This window comes from Thermobia domestica, chromosome 18 (genome assembly GCF_964235325.1).
Source record: "Thermobia domestica chromosome 18, izTheDome1.hap1.1, whole genome shotgun sequence".
NCBI classification, from domain to species: domain Eukaryota; kingdom Metazoa; phylum Arthropoda; class Insecta; order Zygentoma; family Lepismatidae; genus Thermobia; species Thermobia domestica.
In genome coordinates this window covers 125,693,497-125,717,197 of record NC_137471.1, presented here as the reverse complement: position 1 = coordinate 125,717,197, position 23,701 = coordinate 125,693,497, and the positions used below count along the sequence as shown (strand labels likewise).

Below are 23,701 nucleotides of genomic sequence, written 5' to 3'. Positions count from 1 at the left end.
AAATGAAATGAAATCTTTGAGTTTTACGTCTAACGGTTATGCGGTTAGGCTTAAGGAGACAGTGATGGTGAGTAATGAAGGAAAATGGTGGAATGAAGAAAGTGGGAGGAAACGGGAAAATCCCGAGAAAACTGACGAACACGGTGTATGCCCACCACAAATTTTCACTTGAGGGGGGCTAGGATCGAACCCGGCACCCCAAGCAGCAGTGAACGCTCTACCACTGAGAAAACGCGACACATGGAAATCCCAACGAGTATAAAGCGACTCAGTTAATTGTTAATTATGAAATGCAGTGAGCTTGATTGATTCAGTGCTTGATTCAGTGTAGTGTTTAATTAGTAGATATAGTCTTCTTAATAAAGCAACTTCCCTATGGATGTTTTCTTTGCAACTAATTATCTACAATGTAGAGAGAAAACCTTTGAACTATAGTGTGAAACTTCTTTATACAGTTTCTACATATTATTTAGTACTTGCGGAACCCTTTATACACTGACATAACTGTATTCAACATTTTGTGAATCCTATTTGATGCTGATATATATATATATATATATATATATATATATATATATATATATATATATATTAATCAGTTATTACTAAGTGAAAACGTTGTAGGAACAAATATTCTCATTATGTAACTATTTTAGGTTCATTGCAAAGTGGGAAGACTAAATTAGCTACTTACCTAGCAGAGAAGTATAATTTTGTTTTTGTTGAAGTTGATGAGCGAATACAAGAGAAGTTATATATTCAGGGTTATGCTAAACTTGGACGCAAATATGATGACATAATAGCACCGTTGGAAAGGTAAAGAAGAATTATCATTGTATTTAGAATAAATGGTAAGGTATAAAATATATTGCAGACAGTTAACTAATTTTCGAGTCCTTAAGAGTCGGCGGGACTTGAGTGACCTTGACAAATCGAAGATATCAGCCTTCCTCAGTTTCTTCTTGCATTGCAAAGTGTTTCCTTATTTTGGCAACAGATGGGGTTGTTGCTGAAATGCCGTCAAAGCAAATGGCACCCCCTCCTTTTCCTTCGTTTTCCCTGCATGTGGTCAAAGTTGGACAGCGCAGGAGGGGGATGGGACAGAAGAGTGAAATCCCTTTCTTTTGGCTAAAAGAGAAACAGAACTGAAGAAAAAAATAAATAAGAGGGACTAACATGATATCAGCCGTCAGCTCCGTGTCTTCTAGAGAGCCACTCAAATATCTAAATGTTACAACGGTCACAAACATACCATAGAGAACTAAAGCACTTGTCGCCTGTCTCTTTCTCAAAGGAACCTACCTATGGTAAATAACAGAATAGTGCGGGAAGAGTCTGATATAAAATGAAGAACCATGCCAATATTTAAAAAAAACGGGAGAGTAGATATTCTAATTTATTTAGGGCCTTCGTGGTTTTAAAAAAAAAACTTGTAATTGAAAGGCAGAAAACCCAGACAAAAATATGAAATGCATTGACAATGTGACTCTTTTTAGTGGAATCAATTTCCTTATTTTCTTTTCAAAATACGACCACCAGATTTACCCTCTCACTCGCATTCACATTCGAATGGTCCTGGTTTCGATACCAGTGGCTGACCATCCTGAGTTTTTCCTATTACAACAAGGAAGGGCCGCACTGTTACATTCAGCCTTGGGGACCGGCTTAGAAGGACAGGGGGAGCATATGCCCTGCTTGGTGTTGGTTTTTATTTGGGGAGATAGACCACTTCATTAACAATAGAATTAAAAGATGTGTCACCTTCTTCAGATGTGTCACCTTCTTCAGATGTGTCACTCATGTCCAAAATTATTGTCGCATGTCTATAAATGTTGTTGTTGTAGGAATATAATTTGATAACGAATTCACCCAGTATTTCTTATAATGTTAGTATGTGTACAATCGGCAAAGACATGTATGTGGCAAATTTCATGTCGAAAGAGCAGTAAATACACCGTAAGAACAATAAAACGAAAATAAAACTTTCGTGTCCATTTAGCAACATTGTGTTTTACTCATTCTAATTTTCGTATTTATAATTATTTTCCTATGAAATTTACCACATATACATTTCCCGATTGTACACATAGTATCAGTATTAAAAGTACCCAACAAAATCATTATTACATTATATTCTTACAAGAAGACAGTTATAGATATGCGACAATCATTTTGGACATGAGTGTACAAGGACGTAACAGGTGTTTGTTTCAAACATTAAATAAGTGTTCGTATAAATTGAACTTATTTCCTGACGTCATAGAACTAAGAACTGTTGCAGAGCGACGTAAGTCCGGTGACAATAAAATATTCCATTGTTACTTTCATACTTTGCAATATATTTATTTTAAAAGCAAATTTTAATATGTTTTTTTTATTTTCAACTTCCTTATCCTAAAATAAATAATAGTCTTTAACCAGCCCTGGTTTCCCTGGTTGTATATCACTTTAGGATTTGGAAAATGTGTCCAACGAATAAAAAAATGATAAAACACCTTTTAAAGACATTCTTTTGTTAATCAATTCCCACTAAAAAGTTAAAAATAATTTTGTTTATGCAAGACTAAATAAAAAGAATGGGGCGCGTCATTTTAAGAATTTATAAAGTAACTGTAAGCGCACCATATTTTTTTTAGTCACATAAACATTTTTTTTTTTTTTTTTTTTTTTACTTTTAAGTGCGACTTGATTAATGAAAGAATATCTTTAAAATCTATATATATAAAAGAGAACGTACAAATCCTTTGTTAGCTCATCACGCTAATACGGCTGAACCAATTTCTTTCATTTTTGGGGGGTTATTAAGATTTGGACCCTAGATGGTTTTTATCATATCACTTTAATTTTCAATTACCAGTGTCTTGAGATAATTGACCATTCAAGTGTCCATAACGTAGAAATCCTTTGTTAGTTCATCATAGCTAAATCTAACCGTATTTATATGCAACCCACATGACCGTGTCACTCGGCGGGTTAACATAAATGACAGGCGATATAATGTTAACATTTACTGCAATCTTCTATGGTTTTTATCATATCACTTGAAAGCAAAAAAGTAAAAATTATCTAAGTAACAAAGTTTATTGCGTTCCGGGGTGACCCCAGCGAAGCGGGGTGAACGCTGCTAGTGTTTATTATTATCTTTTTTATTATTGTTAATGTTTGCGTCCTTGGCATAGGGTGTTTATTTTGGTAAGGTACCGTATGGTGTGTTTCTATACTACTAGGGTATATTAAAATTTAGTTTCCTATGCGTTACTACATACATTAAACAGCACTTTTTTCTTTTTTTTTAAGAATTACTACCGAATATAGAGTGTTTCTCTGCTAATAAGAGGGAGACAGATAGAGGGTACCAAACACCCTTACCGTTGATTGAGAAATATTTAGGTGTCGACACTGACGAGGAACTTCTACCATTGAATTTGAATGTTTTATGGGCTTTAGAAAATTGATTCAGACCGGGAAACATAGGGAACAGAATGTTGAAAGCAAGTAGTCCAGTCTCTTGTTTGATTGCCTGGAATGAGTAAGGACTTTTTCCCCCTTGGTAAAACCTGCCGAAATTGGAAGCAATATCAAAGAAACACTGTTTCGAAAAGAGAGGGAGCAAACATGCATAAATAGATAGTCAGAGTCGGATTTAGGTTTAGTGGGGCCCCAAGCTGTTGAAGGTAATGGGGTCCTTTATGTGTCCAGATGAACATAGGCACCCTACATACATCAATGAAGAAACTAGAGATAATTTAGGAAGCAGACTAGTAGAAGGAGCCGCATTAATTACATGAACGTAGGCTACACAGCAGGAAGCACTGTTGCTACGTATATGTAAATTTTATTTTATTTTTTTAATTTTCTTATATTTTAGAAATGTATATCCAGTTTCTCTTTAGATTTTGGGGCCCCCAAGAGAGCGAGGCCCTAAGCTATAGCTTGTTTAGCTTATACGTAAATTCGGCACTGTAAATAGTATATATATACAGGCGCGGATGCAAGGGTGACTATAGAGGCTATAGCCCCCCCCTCTTGACGCTCAGGTATACACTGGATAAAATGGGCTTCAATCATGTTTACTCTAGATAAAGAGGCAAACTATGGTTTAGCCCCTCCCTTGATCATATCCTGGATCCGACACTGTGTATATATATGTATGTATGTATATAATATGTGTGTGTCTAGTATGTTGTACGATGGGAGCTTATGAAAGAGCTTTATAACATATTATTCTTGATTATTTGACAGGTAAACAAAGAATATTACGGGTACGGATGCGCACGAGACAAGATTTGAGGCTGTCTCGTCTCGAAAATGTGCTGTAAAAATGATGTCTCGACTCGAAAAACGTATATTTTTCTATTGGAAGAGCTGTGTCTCGACTCGAATTTTCTCAGGAAAATTCTGTCTCGACTCGACTCGTGCACATCCCTAATTTTGGGGATTAATCTATCCTAAAGATTATAATAATGTAGCTTATTTTTTCTCTTGCGTGTATATTCTCAGTCCTGAAATAGATAACCGAAGACTTTGGTTCGACTTCTTCACAAATCTTTGTCGAAGGGTTGACTTTATCGCTACAAACATAAATTACTTCTTCTCATAGAAACCATCTACTGTACTGCTGAAACAGAAACCATCAACTAAAGAGGTCATAAATTTTGCCATTCCTCATGTTTGAAGTTCCTGTTCTTCACTATGATTTCCTTCCTCCCGCCCCTGTTAAGAAGTTCAAAGTAGGTTTTCAAAGGACTGGCTCCCGCTGAGAAGGAAAGTGGGATGAGGAATGACTATAGTGCCATCTAACAGTTAGACGGCCAAGTACGTGAACACGAAAAAATCTGATTTCTGATTTCTGTAGATTCAATGATGAAGGATACAATTTCTCATCGATTGTGTAATGGATGTCTTTGGAAATAGCGAAAAAATAGTACAGTAGCGCACAAATACAAAGATAGTACTCCATTCTCAAAAAGGTCCAAAGTTTTCAGCTCTTTTCCTTACTGTAAAAAAAACAAAAGACTTTTCCCTCTAATTTTGATCATTTTCTTATGGAAATTTGGATTATAATTATCTGTAATTATAAGAAGAAAATATCACGCACAGCGTTCAAATTGCACCTTTAAAATGAGATGCATCATATTGAGTGAGCTATTGAGACATTTTTGCGAAAGAACGAAATGAAACAATGATTTGCCTAAAAAATGGTTGAAATCCCATGTTAAATTGAACACCAATATTCCGGCCGCTGTGGCGCACTCCTTCTCCCTCTTAATTGTGGAGCATTATTGATGGGTGCATAAAGAAGATAAAATGTAAAAAATGATTACAAAAAGGGAAATTAAAGAATAAGTAATATACTTTCATAATTAAATATGTACGCCTATATGCACATGTATAGAATAGGTCATCTTTCCACTTAAAATTTTAAAATGCATTGGTAATAGAAATCTTTGATGCAATTTTCTTTACCTGGAATTTACTTTCTAGTTTTGAAAAATCGACTGATAAATTAGATAGCGAATAATTTGAAGAAATGTTCAAACAAAATCACTTTTTGTATCTCGAAACACGTTTCATCAAACTAGAACTATGTAACATGTTTGGAAAGACACTTGAGAACTTTTCCAATGCTAAATCAAATGACACTGTCTTCTATAGTGGTTAGGTTAGATAGTGTTTCTCCCCTTTGAATAAGAGTAGTGCGCTAAAACTTTCACTTTGCTTTTCTAAAGACTCAAAAGACCCCGTGTTGGTAAATATTCGTTGTATAATTACTGTGTAATCAAACTTAATTTGGCAATTATTGCAAACAATAATACTGGAATAATAAAAGTGGAATTCAAATATCTGTAAAATAGTGATATCTGTAAGGATAATATCGATGATAAAAAAATAAATTATCATGTCATAAAGTATTGCAATACCTGTAAATGTTAGGAGGTTTTGCTTCAATAAACAGATCTATCTTATCTCTAGATAGTTCTATTGCTAAAGTTTGACTTTATAAACCTAAATAACGAATCTTTATACAGATGTGTACTTTTGTATGATTGAAATCTTTACAGATTTTCATCGTTTCATGTTAATATAGATCAATGTTGATTTCGGACATTAGAACATCATCTAAATAACATTAATAACTTTAATTTCTCTCAGAATCTGATTGAAGTTAATATGTGGAACCATATTTTGTGTCAATCTCTTAACCAAGTTCGAACTACAGTCTTCTGCTTCCTGTTTATATACAGAAGAGTACACTGTAGTATGAAATATAAACATGTTTTATGTTCATTTCTTTTTAGTATGGTATTCTTTCCTTCACTGGAATACATTCAGAGAACGCCATCAACCATAATTCTGGAAATGCTAGATCAAGTCCGGCAATATGTTAATAAAGGAGAAAAGCTGCCTGAGGGTTATTTGGATGACATAATTCTTCCGCTTTGGTTTCAAGAGCCATATAACTCCAAGAATATTTGCTTGGTTAGTTTTCCGTACACAACTGAAGATTTAGAGTACTTAACGCGAAACAAACTGTATATAGACGCTATTTTCTGTCTAAAGGTAAGATGAAGTGTTTACTATTGTATATCGTTTGTTGTTTGTTTAATTATTAATTTTAGCAGAAAATTATGAATAAGGTAAATAAGAAACGTATTAGTTTAATCAGAAAACGGAACTTATCATTAGCTTCTTTCTTTACAGTTACGTACAGTTTGCTACTGACAAGGTAATTCGCGAAGTTTCCCCTCTACATTAGTATAAAATTGATTCGAATACAAAACAAACTCCACAATCTAATGTGTACAATGTGTATTATACTAATTTTAGCGGTCATACCAGTAATTTGAATATTTATAGGATTTCATATATCAGGAATTCAGTTATACACTACTATAACGCTCGGACACAATATTTCTTTTACTTTCTTTAGATAAAACTCGACATGAATATAGGCATATGTAAAACAAATTGCATCAAGTATTGCTTCTCTGACACATGTTAACCACCCCGACCTCTTCAATTCAACTTTCAGTGTTTCAAATGGAAATAGGTCCATGTGATACATTAAATTCATGTACAAGTTTCGCTACAACCATTTGATGTAATTTGTCCGATAGTCTAGTCCGTTGAGACAGTCAGTTAAGTTCGAACACGTTCTGACTTGTCAGTCAGCATCCAGAGCCGCTAGAGTGAGGTTGTGTTTAGCGTGTCAACACGCATCAACAACGCGTGAACAGTAAATTATGTTTCATGTTTTAAAAAAATGACGAAGAAACTCATGAGATGTTGAAATTGGTGTATGGCGATAATACTATAACTCTGACGACTTTTACAGGTGATATGAGTGATTTAAAAGCGGAAATGAGTCGGTAAAAAAGGAGCAAAGATAGGAACGTCCATTAAACTCACAAAGAGAAGAAAACGTGTAAACAGTGGCAAAAATTGTTCAATCAAACATGTGAATAACTATTCCAGAGCTTTCCAAAGAACTAAACATCTCCTACGGGTCCATACAAAGCATATTAAACACATATTTGGAATTGGGAAGAGTGAGTGCGAAATTCATTTCACAACTTTTTAATGACGAACAGGAATTTTTGGCCGAAAAAATATTCCTCATCCATCGAACTCTCCAGATATAAAATGACGTGACTTCTGGCTTTTCCCGAAACTTAAAACCTTGATTAACAGAAACCTTTTTGGCACTATTCCTGACATTCATAGGGTCACGACAAAGCAGCTGAACGCTCTTCCAAAATAAGACTTCCAACAATGATTTTCGTCATGGATACAACGTTGGAATAAGTATATTGCTAGCCAAGGACAGTATTTTGAAGGAGATTAAATCAAATTCCATGTAAACGTAGTACTTTATTTCTAATAAAAGTATTCACCGTATTTTTTGATCACACCTCGTGTAATCGAATATATAATGAAATTCGAATATATAATTATATTCGAATATATAATCGAATATATAATCACATGGGACATTCCACCTGAAATCAACCAATGAAATGGCAAAATATGACCTGACGATCTTAGATTTTTGTAAAAATTGGTGCACAGGTTTATTACAGTGGGAGATGAAAAAATCCCAAATATTACCTCTTCCACCCTGAAAGTGTCCCCATACAAAGTGTTCAAAAATGCCAAAGACGGCACTTTTTTCAGTTACAGTGATTATTAAAAATTGTCATAAAATTATTAATATGTGCACTAGATATGTGAAACAAACACCATTGGAAAGCTTAAAGATTGCTCTACAAATTGTACTATATTGAAAAAACTATAAAATAAAAAATAAGACTTCAAAAATTAAGATTTGAATTTTGAATTTGGCATAGAAATGTCCCTCTGAATTTGTTCAAAATTGTCCAGTTTGTAGTCTCATATGTGTACTAAAAACACCACAAAGTTGCATTTTGGGCACTGAATGGGATTCGATTCAAAATTCAACATATAACCAAGCATTGCACGATATTGACCCTGTGAATATCTGGGTTCAGATCAATAACCATTACAGAACATATTATGAAAGGAAAGGATATATTTTCCTCCCTTTCACAATATTTGTATCAAATGTGTTATGAAACACAGTGACACTGCTCACAATCACTTCACACACTTTCAGCACAAACAATTAGTCAATAAATTATTTTTCCTGTTTCAATGATGCACTTCCACATGTCTGTGACAGCAATACTGAAACAAAGGAATGAAAATAACATGTATCAATATGGCCAATATAAATTTAGAAACATCCATACTGACTAACAAGAATGACTTGTATTGAGTACTGTTCGGAAACGTAATACCTCTCTAAATAACTAGAAAGGTGGATAATTGTGTAAATTCAAATGAATACATCAAAAAACAAATGAAATTGAATATAAATTCCTTTGATGCTGCAGGTAAATATCTCCAGGCAAATGGTTATCGATCTGAACCCAGATATTAACAGGGTCAATATCGTGCAATGCTTGGTTATATGTTGAATTTTGAATCGATGGATGTGAATCATGTCACAATATTCTTTACCTCTTACAACACTAATGCATAGAATGGAGAAAGGTATTTTAAAAAGTCGCAAGTGTTATGCAGGAAAAAATGTTCTTCTCTCCTCCTGGATTCCGTTCTCTTCAGTACTTCACAAATGTTATATTGTTTCGCTTGGTGAAGCCTTTTTGTTCAGCCTTTTAAAAATCGATGAACTACAGGGTTTCCATAAAGTCCGGACGGATTCAATTTGCTTATAATTTTCATAAAAATGCTCATAATGAAATTAAATAAAGTGCAAACGGTAGCGGAAGGATTAAATTTTTAGTTGGCAACACTGTTAGATAAGCGACAACTCTGAACACGTTGAGAGAGGGAGGGCAAGGCCAATTCGGGTGTGTCGAAAGTTCACCAAAGAGTTTTAAAAAAGCCGGCACCGACTGAGAGTGCAATCCGAAAGTGGCATGCTAAGTTCTTGGAGACAGGAAGCGTCCTGGACCGTCCTCGAAGTGGGAGGCCGCCAACATAGCCTGCAATAGTGAGCAGGGTAAAGGAAAGCATCATCAACAGCCCACAGAAGTCGATTCCTAGACGGTCCTACGCGAATGTGTGGACGTAAATGGCGCCCAGTTGGAGGTGTGGCGGTGAATGAAATGAGCTGGTGCAGATTACAGGTAAAAATTTAACCCTTCCGTCACCGTTTGCACTTTATTTAATTTCAATATGAACATTTTTATGTAAATTATAAGCGAATTAAATCCGTCCATACTTTATGAAAACCCTGTATTGCTTTTCCAAAGCTCTTCTTTCTTTTAAGCCCCAAAAAGGAAACATGATAGCAGAAAGTTTCGAAAAGTGTTGCTATTTTCACTGCTGACATCTAATTTTAGATAGCGTATATTTACAACGTAGCGGGGTGCACGTGCACCTTTGTACCCTCCTAAATCCGGCCCTATATATATATATATATATATATATATATATATATATATATATATATATATATATATATATTCGAATCTGAAATCAATCAGTCTTCGTTTGTATAGTACAACATATAGGAATCTCGACGACATGATTGTTGCATTCTTGAAAAGATGAGGCAATTATAGGAGGTTTTAAACTTAAGGCTTTATTTCCTATAAATTTGTTTTTTGATTTTTCAAATCCGGAAATAAGGATAGTTTGCTGAAAGGTAAAAGAAAATATTGCTACTTTTCAGGAAATTGCTGGATTTCTTTGTATACAATGTATAATTCACGAATCAATGTATCATTAACAACCCTATACTGTGTTATAAGTAATTTCTTTTTAAACATTTGGAAGAGGTACTTTTTTGGGGGGCATAAATTAATTGTGGGTGATTTTTCCAAGCACGACCTAGTAGAATTTGTTCATACTTTATAAGTAAATATTTCATTAATAACCTAACAATATGAAATAGCTCATTTATCATGAAAAATATATAAGATGTATAAAGATGCCTACTTTATGTCGTTTCGGGGAAATAAACGACCACTTAATAAGACAGAATTTCAAGCGTATCAGGTTAGACCAACCACCACCACTAAAACGACCGGAACATATCTCAAAATAATGGGCTAATCACTTGCTCTAATCCCAATTTTTGGGCTATTAACGTTAAGCGAGAAAATGGAATCAAAATGGGCAAGTCTACCTTGACATCAAGCTAGAACCCCCATACGGTTATAATGGAGGCTATTAACGTTAAGCGGGAAATCGGAGTCAAAATGGGCGTGTCTGTCTTGAAATCAAGCTAGAACCCCCCATATGGTAAAAATGGTACCATCGGAAAAATTCAAACGCCAGAATTATGGGCTAATTAGTTGCTCTGGTCCCAATTTTTGGGCTCCTAACGTTTAGCGGGAAATTGGAATCAAAATGGGAGAGCTAGCTTGATATCAAGCTAGAACCCCCTATATCGTTAGGGGCACAATGATCCAACTGGAATAATTCAAACGCCAGAATTATCAGCTATTTATGGGCGAATTATTTGCTCTAATCCAATGTTTGGGCTCCTACTGTTTAGCGGGAAATCGGAATCAAAATGGGCGATTCTAGCTTGACGTCAAGCTAGGACCCCCCATATAGCTCCAATGGTCCGATCAAAAAAACTCAAACGTGATAATTCCTGGCTACTTATTTGCTAATTAGTTGCTCTAATCCCAATGTTTGAGCTCGTAACGTTTAGCGGGAAATTGGAATGAAAATGGGAGAGTCTAGCTTAACATCAAGCTAGAGTCCCCTATATCGTTAGAGTTACAATGATCCAATCGGAAAAATTCAAAAGCCAGAATTATCAGCTATTTATGGGCTAATTATTTGCTCTAATCCCAATTTTTGGGCTCCTAATGATTAGTGGAAATTCGGATTGAAAATGAGTGAGTCTACCTTGACACCAAGCTAGAACCCCCTGTACTCTTAGAGATACAATGGTCCGATCGGAAATATTGAAATGCCAGATTTATGAGCTATTTATGGGCTAATTATTTGCTCTAATCCCAGTTTTTGGGCTCCTACTGTTTAGCGAGAAATCGGATTCAAAATGGGCGAGTTTAGCTTGACATCAAGTTCCCTATAAAGTTAGAGTTACAATGGTCCGATCGGGAAAATTCAAACACCAGAATTATGGGCTCTTTATGGGCTATTTAGTTGCTTTAATCCCAATTTGTGGACTCCTAACCTTTACCGGGAAATCGGAGTCAAAATGGGCGAGTCTAACTTGACATCAAGCTACAACCCCCGATATGGTTTGTAACGATATGGATAGACATAAACTTTTAAATCAACCCTCGTATTTCCCCAACGCCGATTCTTAGAAATAAAACGCAACCAGCTAACATTTGGAGGAGAAAAAAGCATAAGAATTTGTTACCCAAAAGGTGCCTCGCTTTTCCAGACAGCCATGCCTCCTCCCGTCAGCCCAAACAAGTTGAGGAATTTAGCTACCCTTGTGCTGAAGGCCTACACAGTATAAACTCATGTGGTGACGACAGATTCTACGTGACAACGTAAAATTTATCAATAATCATTAATTTCATGATTTACTGGAATTATTAGTGCTTTTAATGTGATTTCAATTAACCTATGGATTATCCATTATACATCATTAGTAAAATAATGAAGCGAAAACTTAATGTTTCCTATGAACTATATTTCAGTCTGCTAGTGTATCCTTACGCTACTTGACTAGCAACTATGTGACGCACGAACAGACACGTCAGAGCGATCCCAAGACTTCAAAAACTAGCATGGATAGAAACTGGGCTCTCATATATGCAAAATGCTTCAGAAAACACAAAATGAGAAAGTGTTCAAAAATATTTTAATAAGTCTTACAATGACAAATTAGCAAAATATTTTTCTATTAGTGCATCGAGAATTTGTATACCTTTAATATATTATGATTTAGTGACATAAATAATGTCTTTTCACCGTATACTCGCAGTTGGCATCTTTTGAATGAAGAAACTCATAGAAGAGATCTATTGTACTCCAGAAATAAAGTCGTCACACAAACTCATCTTCATTCAGCAGTGGAAGTGATATATTCCCCATAAACATTTATCATTCTTTTGAATCATCGCATCCGTCGATCGCGAATATCGTGCACGTTAACGGTATCGTCCCGTAAAATAAATGAGCCAGTGCGTAGAAATGAAAATTCTGATGATAAGTCAAAGGTGTTTTGTGTTAGTGCCTATATGTAAATATTTCATTTTCACAGAAGATAAATCTAAAATATAAGTGTTTTACAAAATATTTCGTTTCCTTTTAATATTCATTGAAAGTAATATTTAATAACATCAAAGTGTGTGATTTTACATTTTTCTTTCTTAGTGAATCAAGGATGCTAAAGTTTAAATATGTGTGCAGCTTAAAGTAGTACGTCACGAAGGTATTTTTTAAGCAGTGAAGTGCAAATGTTTACTTTAGTCTTCCACTACTCGTCTGGTGTTGACCATGCATGTCCGTTCCACCTTGTATTCTTTTACAGGTATTAAGGAGTATACCTTTGGGTTGCAACAGTGACGGTGGGCACACGGCATATGCCTCTGATATTTATAACGCCCGAATCCTAAGACCGTGAAAGTGGAGTTATTTGTTTTGCTACTAGTTTCCTACTTTCAAGATCCCATTAATTTTGCAATTGAATGATGTTATAAAGAAGATTTCTAAAGAGATCTAAGGTTCGGATCCCGATAATATTATGAATAGTCCCGTGTATTGGATCAGGTAAAGATTGAACCACTCAATCCCTTTATATCTGTCGCTCCGAACAGTAACAAACAAGAATCGAACCCACTTACCATTATAGGTTACAATGGTCCGATCGAAAAAATTCAATAACTATGCGCTATTTATGGGGTAATTGGTGTTCTAATTTCGATTTTTGCACAGCTCACGCCAAGTTGTCTTTGTGGTTGACAAACACTGTGTGTTTTGGTTTTATCGAGGTTCTCCCGTTTTCTTCCACTTTATGCATTCCACCATTTCATTCATACGTTATTATGACCGTCTCCCTTAGCCTCGGTGATAATCGTAGGATGCTAAACTAGATATTTCATTTCTTCCCCGTACCTGCAAATTTTCTTACACATGTGGAGGCTTTACTTTTGCAAGAAATATACAGGTAATCTCATTTATGATAAAGCTATTGCATAAACCGTAATTCTACTTTGAAGTAGTTTTCGAAGAGCAGGGTAAAGATTGTGCCCCACAAGCGTATTCGGAAAATTTTTATTAAACTAATTAAAAGTGAAAAAGTAAAGTAAGTATTGCCTTTGTCTGTAGCCATAGTGTAGAAAAAGACAAGACCATTTCAAAGAAATTATACAATGCAAGTAAAAAAAGGCAAAAACAAGTTGTAAAATATCAAAATGCAATCTTTAAAATAGCCAAAGCGTCAAAAAAATGTTAAATATGTTAAGAACGTTTATGAATTTTCTATATGACGTTCGTAATTTTTATAATGTATGTTGAATGGATGTTTTATAATTATTTTTGTACACTTCTTTTATCAAACCAGTGAAGAGGACATACGAGAAGCAAAAGTTCTTCGAATTTTACTCTAGCTCTTCATTATCACAATATAAGTACAGATTTACGTAATCAGCTTCAAAGAAGGCAGTTCTAATTAGCCAATAAATAGCCCACAAATCTGGCGTTTGAATTTTTTCGGTCGGACCATTGTAACCTTATCTGGGGTTCTAGCTCGAAAGGAAATGAAATGAAATATTTGAGTTTTACGTCCCACGGATATGCCGGTTAGGCTAAAGGAGACGATGATGATGAGTGATGAATGAAATTGTGGAATGAATAATGTGGGAGGAAACGGGAGAACCCTAAGAAAACCCATGCATACGGTGTTTGTCCACCACAAAGTTCACTTGGCGGGGGCTGGTATCGAACCCGGGACCCCAAGCATCAGAAGTGAACGCTGTACCACTGAGCCACCGCGGCCCAGGTTCTAGCTCGATGTAAAGTTAGACTCGAACATTTTGATTCCATTCTCCCGCTAAACAGTAGGAGACCAAAAATTGGGATTAGTGCAAATAATTAGCCCATAAATAGCTGATAATTCTGGCGTTTGAATTTTCCCGATCGAACCATTGTAACCGTATGAGAGATTCTAGCTTGATGTCAAACTAGATAACCCCATTTTGATTCTAATTTATCTCTAAACAGTAGGAGCACAAAAAATAGAATTAAAGCAACTAATTTGCCCATAAATAGTTCGTAATTCTGGCTTTTGAATTTTTCAGATTGGACGATTGTAACTCTAATTGTTTAGGAGGTTCTAGCTTGATGTCAAGTTAGACTCTCCCATTTTGAATCCGATTTCCCGCTAAACAGTAGGAGTCCAAAAATTGGAAATAGAGCAACTAATTAATTCATAGATAGCTCGCAATTCTAGCGTTTGAATTTTTCCGATCGGACCGTTGTAACCATATGGCGGGTTCTAGCTTGATGTCAAGCTAGATAAGCCCATTTTGATTTCAATTTCCCGCTAAACGTTAGGAGTCCAAAAATTGGAATTAGAGCAACTAATTAGCCCATAATTCTGGCGTTTGAATTTTCCGATTGGACCATTGTAACTCTAATTGTTTAGGCCCGGCGGGAGCTCATGTGGTTCGGATTCCACGTTAATCAGTAGGTCCACGTCTCATATAGCCTCGCTGCTGAAAGGGACGCTAAACAAAAATCAATTCAATTCAATTCTAATTGTTTAGGGGGTCCTAGCTTGATGTCAAGCTAGACTCGCCCATTTCATTCCAATTTCCCGCTAAATGGTAGAAGCCCAACATTGGAATTAGAGCAAATGATTAGCCCATAAATAGCCCATAATTCTAGCCTTTGAATTTCTTTGATTGGACCATTTTAACTCTAACGGTATAAGGGGTTCTAACTTGATGTCAAGCTAAACTCGGCCATTTTGACTCCGATTTCCCGCTAAACAGTAAGAGCCCAAAAATTAAGACTAGAGCTACTAATTAACCCATAAATAGCCAATAATTCTGGCTTTTGAATTTCTTCGATCGGACCATTGTAACCATAAAGGGGGTTTTAGCTGGATGTTAAGCTAGACTCGCCCATTTTGATTCCAATTTCTCACTAAACGATAGAGTCCAAAAATTAAGACTAGAGCAACTAATTAGCCCATAAATAGCCGATAATTCTGTCGTTTGAAGTTTTTCGATGGGACCATTTTAACTCTAACGGCAGGGTTGTAACTTGGTGTCAAGCTGTACTCGCCCATTATGACTCCGATTTCCCGCTAAACAGTAGGAGCCCAAAAATTGGGATTAGAGCAACTAATTAGCCCATAAATAGCCCATTATTTTGAGATATGTTCCGGTCGTTTCAGTGTTGGTGGTTGGTGTAGCTTGGCACGCGTCAGATTTTCCATTGAATAACAATAATAATATTAAGCGAAATATCGCATGAATATTAATGAGATAGCTCCGAGAGTCCAGTATCTGAGTATTATACACTCAGGTATAACACATGAGACTAAGATATAACGTAGCCGGCAACACATGAAAATTTACTCTAACTAAAGTCCGTGAGCATCAATAACTTAGAAATATTTTTTTTATTATTGCTATTTCTTTTCAGATCGAGTCAGAAACTATGTTGAAACGACGTCTTGATCCTCTTTTCGAGATGTGGAAAGATAGGCTTCAGGAAGAACGCGTAAAAAAGGAAAAGGAAGGTAATATCACATAACAATGTTTCTAAAATGTGTATTGTAATGTTCTTTAACATAAAATAGAAAAGAAAACATAAAAGTTATATGATTGTCTAATTTTAATTGAACCACTGAAACTATACTATGTCCATAACAAAATAATGAATAGATTTAGTTGGGAGATTTATGGGTACGTCAGCATAGATTCTCTTTTTTCCCGCCTCAATAGATATGAGAAGAAATCAAATGATTGACTAATTATCATATTCCTAAATCCAATACACTTTAGCGCTTGAAGTTTTGTACAAATGTATTCCTTAAGTCCTAAACTGGATAGAATAGAGTATTGTGAAATTCGTTGAGTTTAACGTCCCCATTCAGCAGCGAGGCTATATGAGATGTGAACCTACTGATTAACGTGGAATTCGAGCCACATGAGCTCCCGTCTGGAATCAAACCCGATTGTGAGAAATTCGATTCCTAAGAAGGATGAAACGTAGAGCTTAAAGTTTTCTCGCTTTCCTGGAAGACTGCACCCGTGAATCTTAGGAAGTTGTAAGTCTATATAAGAGAGATTTATGTGCACTTGCTGGAACTAACATTAAAAGTACTTTTTTATTTCATTCTATGTTTCTTTTGAATTGCTTTTTATAGAAGCATATGACCGAATACATGGGCGCTTACTAACACAGTAAACATGATTGTCTCAAATTTTGAAACTTGCACAAAATTTCGAAATTCTATCTCGAAGAGAATGATGAACGTAGTGAAATACACAAATATTACCATTGGACATAAACGCTTAAAATTTTAAATGAGATCAGCTTAAAAGCTCAGCAGAATGAAAGCTCTCTCTTTTCGGTAGAGAATATAAATCTTTCATTCCGTTTGATAAATTCAATGTAAATAATGTAGAGAAGAACGGAAGAGAAAGTGGTTGAAAAATATCATCGCTGTGTCATGTCTTGTCTTACATTTGTTAATATGTAAAAACCGTAGCATCAAAAATACTAATTTCCCTACTGGTTTTCAATGTTCTAACAAGTTGTTTAGTTAGCAACATTCAGAGAACTAGTCTTATATATCAATCTATGGCTTAAATATAAAGTACAGCAACAAATGCATTTACAATCACAGGCTTCTCTTATTAATTTAAAGTAGTATTTAAAAAAAACAAGTATTTGCTAGGGAATATGTGTACTAGTGAAGAAATCGGTGTAACGTTGTTCACAAAATAAGTTATCAATTTCGAGTAAATAGATTCTAACGTAATGAGATGAGCTGATACGCTCCAAGCATACCATTCAATTGTAGGATGTAATACGTGATGTCATAAGAAAAGAGCGAATTAAACCAAACTATGAAGTAAAATAAAAATTTAAATATGATCAAACTATTGTAACAATTCTGGAAAAGAAGACTGACATATTTGATAAGTGGAAAAATCATCTCAAATTACCTTATAACGACTATATATTTATATTTTAAAACTTTTTTGCAACTATGTAGCACATGAACTGTATGAGACGTTCAGGGCACAAGAAAATCAAATGAATTCACCAAATTTGTGCGAAAAGCAACACAAAGTTTATACGGTACATTTACGTACATCAAAAAGTTACTGATTTTTAATTATAAAAGTTATTTACAATATCTGAACATAAAACTTTTAAGCTCTGAATGGAGTTTCAAATAGAGATGTTAAAGAAAAAGTATGTCCAAAGTGACTTAGAAAAGTGGAATTCACTTCTCCATACTATTTTACATTGCAGACATTAGTTCTAATAAACATTCATTTCATAAGGTTATAAGTTACATAAATAAGAGGTCTGTAATAATAGAAATAATCTTGTTGTAAAATAACTTATACAACAAATTGTACTCATTCTTTTCAGTGCAACAAAAAATAGAAGCACAAAATATATTAATTGCTGAAAGACGTGCAGAACTGGAAGAAAGGAGGCGGCAGGTGCTTGAGGTAGAGCTGTATTTTTTATATATAGTGGTTTTTTTTCAGTGTCTCAGGTACGTTCACTTTTGGTAGAAAATACATTACGAAAACTATCTTCCGATTAGAAAAAGGTTTGCTATATAACAACGATAACACACTACTCGCCAATAAAATTGCAGCACCAAGAAGAAGACAAGAAACAAATGTCAAAGTTGTTGGTCAGATACAAGTAGCAAATGAAAATCTTATCGTTCTGTGACAACACGGTGATAGCGGAGCAGAACTGCCGACAGTCAGTAGCCAGTGTGCCTATCGTGGGTGGTCAGAACGTCTGTAACAAGGTGAGACATCGACAGGATGAGTCCTTATACCGTTATGTAAAGAAAAAATATCCACTCGTCATTGTCATTGTTTAAAGTGTTTATAGAAGGTGCATATATCTCTGTTATCAGAAGTTCCAACGGTGTTGAGACTCATGAGAAAAATAGTCCTAAACGTCATGCATGTTACAAATTTTGTCGCAAGATTCGAGAAAGCAAGAAATAGTTATCCTTTAAAAACACTGACTGTTTAATCAAGCATAATTATCTTTTCGATTGGTTTTATCCTGTATTGCAGGTGTGGGACGACAACGTTACTGGCCACAATACCAAATTTGTCTCCATCTTGAAGGTTCACTATCCAAATTATTTTTAACGGAGGGGGACATACTATATATCAGTCGACATTAGTGAAAACTCAGAAAAATAAAGATAGCATCAGATCTTTCTCAAAGCAACAATATGGTTGACAATTGAGGTTTCCTGCAGAAATATTTGGATATAATGACTTACACGATGTACTAGAAATATACCCTCGTCAGAGTAAATGTGGCACTGTTCACTTTTCCCAATGTGCACGTATCCAATGGTGAACATCAGGTCAAATGTTATCATACGGACCGAGGTTGCACTGCCGTAGGTGATGAACGAACCGTGTTTTCACACCATAAGTCATTATCTTCAAGTGACTCCATAGGCAGAAGTTCAACAGTGTAAGTTTGGGATAGCACATTGAGCACTCAATTTGTCCCCAATACGAACTACCACGTTCCAGGTAACTGTACATTTATATACTTCTACATTCCTTTAACGTAGTGGAACGAAACGCTATCCTGCTAGAAGATGTGGGGAAGTGTCTCATAAGGCGAATGTAAGGCTACCATAAGGGACTGGTACAACTAGTACTCTGTTCGATTGAGAAAACTTCTAATGAATATTAGTTTAATCTACCTTATATCTCATATCCTGCATCCTATCAGAAACCCTTTCTGTCTCCACAGCCTTTTGATAGTTCAACCTAATGAGGATTCATGTCTGTCCAGCTGCATAAGTGTTGCTTGTTTAATTCATCAAAAATCAACGTTCGTCGAAAAACACATTTTCATAGGTACGTCGTCGTTGTGCTGCAATATGACATTCATGTGTTCTCCAAACTACATTTGTTGATAATTTTAAATGAGCTGACCACACCGTTGACTTCCGGTAAGATTTTATGCTTCCACCTCCACTTGAGTCAAAGAAAAAAATCTATATCAACCACATCATTTCCTACAGATATGAACTGATGTTACCATAATTGCTCTCTTAGCTTTTACCAGTGTCAATCAATATATATCATGCTTCCAGTGTCTATGAAATGAAATGAAATGAAATCTTTGAGTTTTACGTCACACGGTTATGCCGGTTAGGCTAAAGGAGACGGTGATGATGAGTAATGAATGAAATGGTGGAATGAAGAAAGTGGGAGGAAACGGGAGAACCCCGAGAAAACCCACGCACACGGTGTTTGTCCACCACAAAGTTCACTTGGCGGGGTCTGGGATCGAACCCGGGACCCCAAGCACCAGAGGTGAACGCTCTACCACTGAGCCACCGCGGCCCCTCCAGTGTCTATGATCTTTATCTCCACCCACAACCATTTTGGTATTTGTTCAGTCAACATATTCATCCATCACCCCTTAGAGCATATGTTCTAGAATTTTAATCCACCTTGTATAAAATTCCTAACTGTAAGATTTCTAGGTAACAATAAAAGCCCCATATATGTTATTAAAGTTCGAGAAACAGAATAACCATTAAGATTTCTGGAAATTCTGAAGACTGCTGAAAATATTTTAGGAAAGCTATTAAGTCTTAGCAAGAGTGTCGATGATTGATAGTGCGTAAAAAATAACAAATTTGGGTTTCTCCGGAACAGTTCGTCTTAGGAAACAAATAAGTTTGGCCACGATATATGATGAAAAATGCTTTATATTGTAAGAACAGGAGTTTTGAAATAAAAGTTTTACACGGCGTTAGAGTGGACGATGGTTTCGAGGCTTAAATATCTATAGAGCACTAGTGAATATTTTTTGTCTGCTTAATAAAATTTACTTCTTTGAGATCTAGATTTGATTTTGATTAATTTTACTTCTAAAGATATTTTCTTCAATAGGTCGACGTGATCAATCATACTCTAAAGTACAAAAGATTTAATTCTACTGAAGACAATGAATAACCGACTACTTGTTTGATATAAATAAATAGAGTTGAGAACAAAAAATTAAATTACATTAAAAATTCATTTCTGCATACATATATTATATTGATTGTACTGTATGGGGCGGAAACGTGGACATTACGTAAAGGCAGTGGCGTATTTACGATTTTGTTTCGGGAGGGGCTTTGCTAACTTTCGGGGGGGGGCTTTGCCTGGAAATGTAAAAATTCTGCAAGAAATTTCATTTACTTTACTATACTAAGTAAGATTTCGGGGGGGGGGCTTAAGCCCGGAAGCCACCCCCCTAAATACGCCACTGCGTAAAGGTGACGAAAATCGACTGGAAGCCTTCGAAATGTGGGTGTGGAGAAGAATGGAAAGAATTAGTTGGGTCGAGCGGAAAACGAATGAGAGAGTGTTAGAAATGGTGGGTGAGAAAACAACACTTTTAGATATTATTAGGAAGAGGAAGAGGAACTGGTTGGGACATTGCCTAAGAAGACATTGTATCATTAGTGACGTCCTAGAGGGTATGGTGGCGGGAAAAGAGAGGGAGGGGGCGAAGGAGACTACAATTAATAGATGATATTAATACAGAAAGATCATACGTGAAAACGAAAAGGTTAGCGGAGGACCTTGGAGCATTGAAGCTTCTCAGCTGCGGCAAGTGACCTGACAATAAAGGCAGAATACTTATGATATGATATTATATTGGAATATAACCTGATATTTCCTTATGTGCTCAAACTTAAGACGAAAAATATAATTGAACTTTACTAATAAAGGAAGAGGACAGAAGTATTGATAGGCTAGTCTGTGTGAATCGAAACGAAATGAATACATCGAAGAAAGAAGTTATTATAAGACCATGGAATAGCCTGGTAAATAGTACCGAGTCTTTCGAGTGTCAAACGTCGTGAAGATAATTTTAAAAAATACAGAAAGATATTTCATTTTACATGGATTCAAAAACACTATATTTCAGAATCATTGTTAACTGAAATTATGGAATTAAATGAGTGAATCTTGTAGTTAGTAATTTGCAGCACGCCCTGATTTATAGTCTTAAACTATAATACTTGCTCTATCCGAAAGCGTTCTACTGGTGGACGAGAAGTAATTCTCTCTTTGGAAATGTTACCTCACGAAGGTTTATATATGTTACGTTGCAACTTAACGTTATTTTACTGTACCGTGTATGTCATTATTTATGCATTTTATTTGTTAAACTTTCTATCCACTTATTTATTTCTACTTTTTGTTTGATATATGAGAGTAGTAGGCCCCCCGTTATGCCCGAATGACTCATCCTCACTCTCTTTTATGACCGGGGTGAAAGGTCAATGACCTTGGTCGGGGTCAATGACCTAGGGGTACCTAGGACCACCCCCTCTAAATTTTGGCAGGGGTACCATAACCCACCCCTAAATTTTGGCAGGGGTACATAGGACCACCCCCCTTAAATTTTGGAAATTGCCAAATCTAAAAATTTGGTGTGGTAGCCTAGGACCATAGTATGTACCTCTATCAGTATTGGGGGTCTATGTCGTTCCCTTTCATGGATAAAAAATTGCCAAAAATTCAAATTTCGGGGGTTTTTGACCTAATTTATCCCCTTTGATGAGGTATTATTACCCTATATAGTTACATGGGCGTATACAGGGGTCCATTACCTTTCATAACATATGGGTATATTAATGCACCCCTTGAAAAATTTGGAAGGGATACCTTGGCCCACCCCTTAAATTTTGGAAATTGACCAATTTAAACATTGGGTATTATAGTACAGGACCCTAATATGTATCATGATAAATTTGGGCGGTTCACCTCGTTTCCTTCTAGGGGTACAAAATTGCCAAAAATATAAACGTAAGCAATACGTTGTACCACGTGTTTGGTTTTCGACCTAATTTATCTCCTTGGATGAGGTCCTATTACCTTATATAGTTATATGGTCATGTATAGTGGTCCATTATCTATCATAAGACATGGGTACATTGGTGCACCCCTTTAAATTTTTGGGAAGGGTACCTTGGCCCACCCCTTAAATTTTGGAAAATGTCAAATTTAAACATTTGGTATTATAGTACAGGATCTCAATATGTATCATGATAAATTTGGGTGGACCACCTCGTTCCCTTTTAGGGGTACAAAATTACCAAATTTTAGTACAACCACGTGTTTGGTTTTTGGTCGATTTTATCCCCTTTGATGAGGTGTTATTATCCTATATAGTTATATGGTCATGTATAGGGGTCCATTACCTTTCATAAGATATGGGTATATTTGTGCACCCCGGGAGAGGTACTTTGGCCCACCCCTTAAATTTTGAAAATTGCCCAATTTAAACATTTGGTATTATAGTACCGGACCCTAACATGTATTATGATAAATTTGGGTGGTCCACCTCGTTCCCTTTTAGGGGTACAAAATTGTCAAAATATAAACGTAAGCAATACGTTGTACCACGTGTTTGGTCTTTGGCCCAATTTATCCTCTTGGATGAGGTTCTATTACCTTATATGGTTATATGGTTATGTATAGGGGTCTATTCCCTATCATAAGACATAGGTACATTTGTGCACTCCTTTAAAAATTTGGGAGGGGTACTTTGGCCCACCCCTTAAATTTTAGAAATTGCTCATTTTATATATTTGGTATTATAGTACTGGACCCTAACATGTATTATGATAAATTTGAGTGGTTCACCTCGTTCCCTTTTAGGGGTACGAAATTGCCAAAATATAAACGTAAGCAATACGTTGTACCACGTGTTTGGTTTTGACCTAAGTTATCCTCTTGGATGAGGTTCTATTACCTTATATGGTTATATGGTTATGTATATAGGTTCATTTCCTATCATAAGACATGGGTACATTTGTGCACTCTGGGAGGGGTACCTTGGCTCACCCCTTAAATTTTAGAAATCGCTCATTTTATATATTTGGTATTATAGTACTGGACCCTAACATGTATTATGATAAATTTGGGTGGTTCACCTCGTTCCCTTTTAGGGG

General features: G+C 35.7%; 1 protein-coding gene across 1 annotated transcript in view; it reads left to right on the top strand.

The window, feature by feature from the left end:
• The window catches only part of LOC145675234 (adenylate kinase 9-like), a 296,882-nt gene that overhangs the window by 203,488 nt on the left and 69,693 nt on the right, over positions 1–23,701 (top strand). The window contains exons 17-20 of the mRNA XM_081745616.1: positions 657–816; positions 6,300–6,561; positions 16,141–16,237; positions 18,109–18,191. Of these exons, the coding sequence (XP_081601742.1) occupies positions 657–816; positions 6,300–6,561; positions 16,141–16,237; positions 18,109–18,191 (602 nt within the window). The remainder of the gene's footprint in view (positions 1–656; positions 817–6,299; positions 6,562–16,140; positions 16,238–18,108; positions 18,192–23,701) is intronic.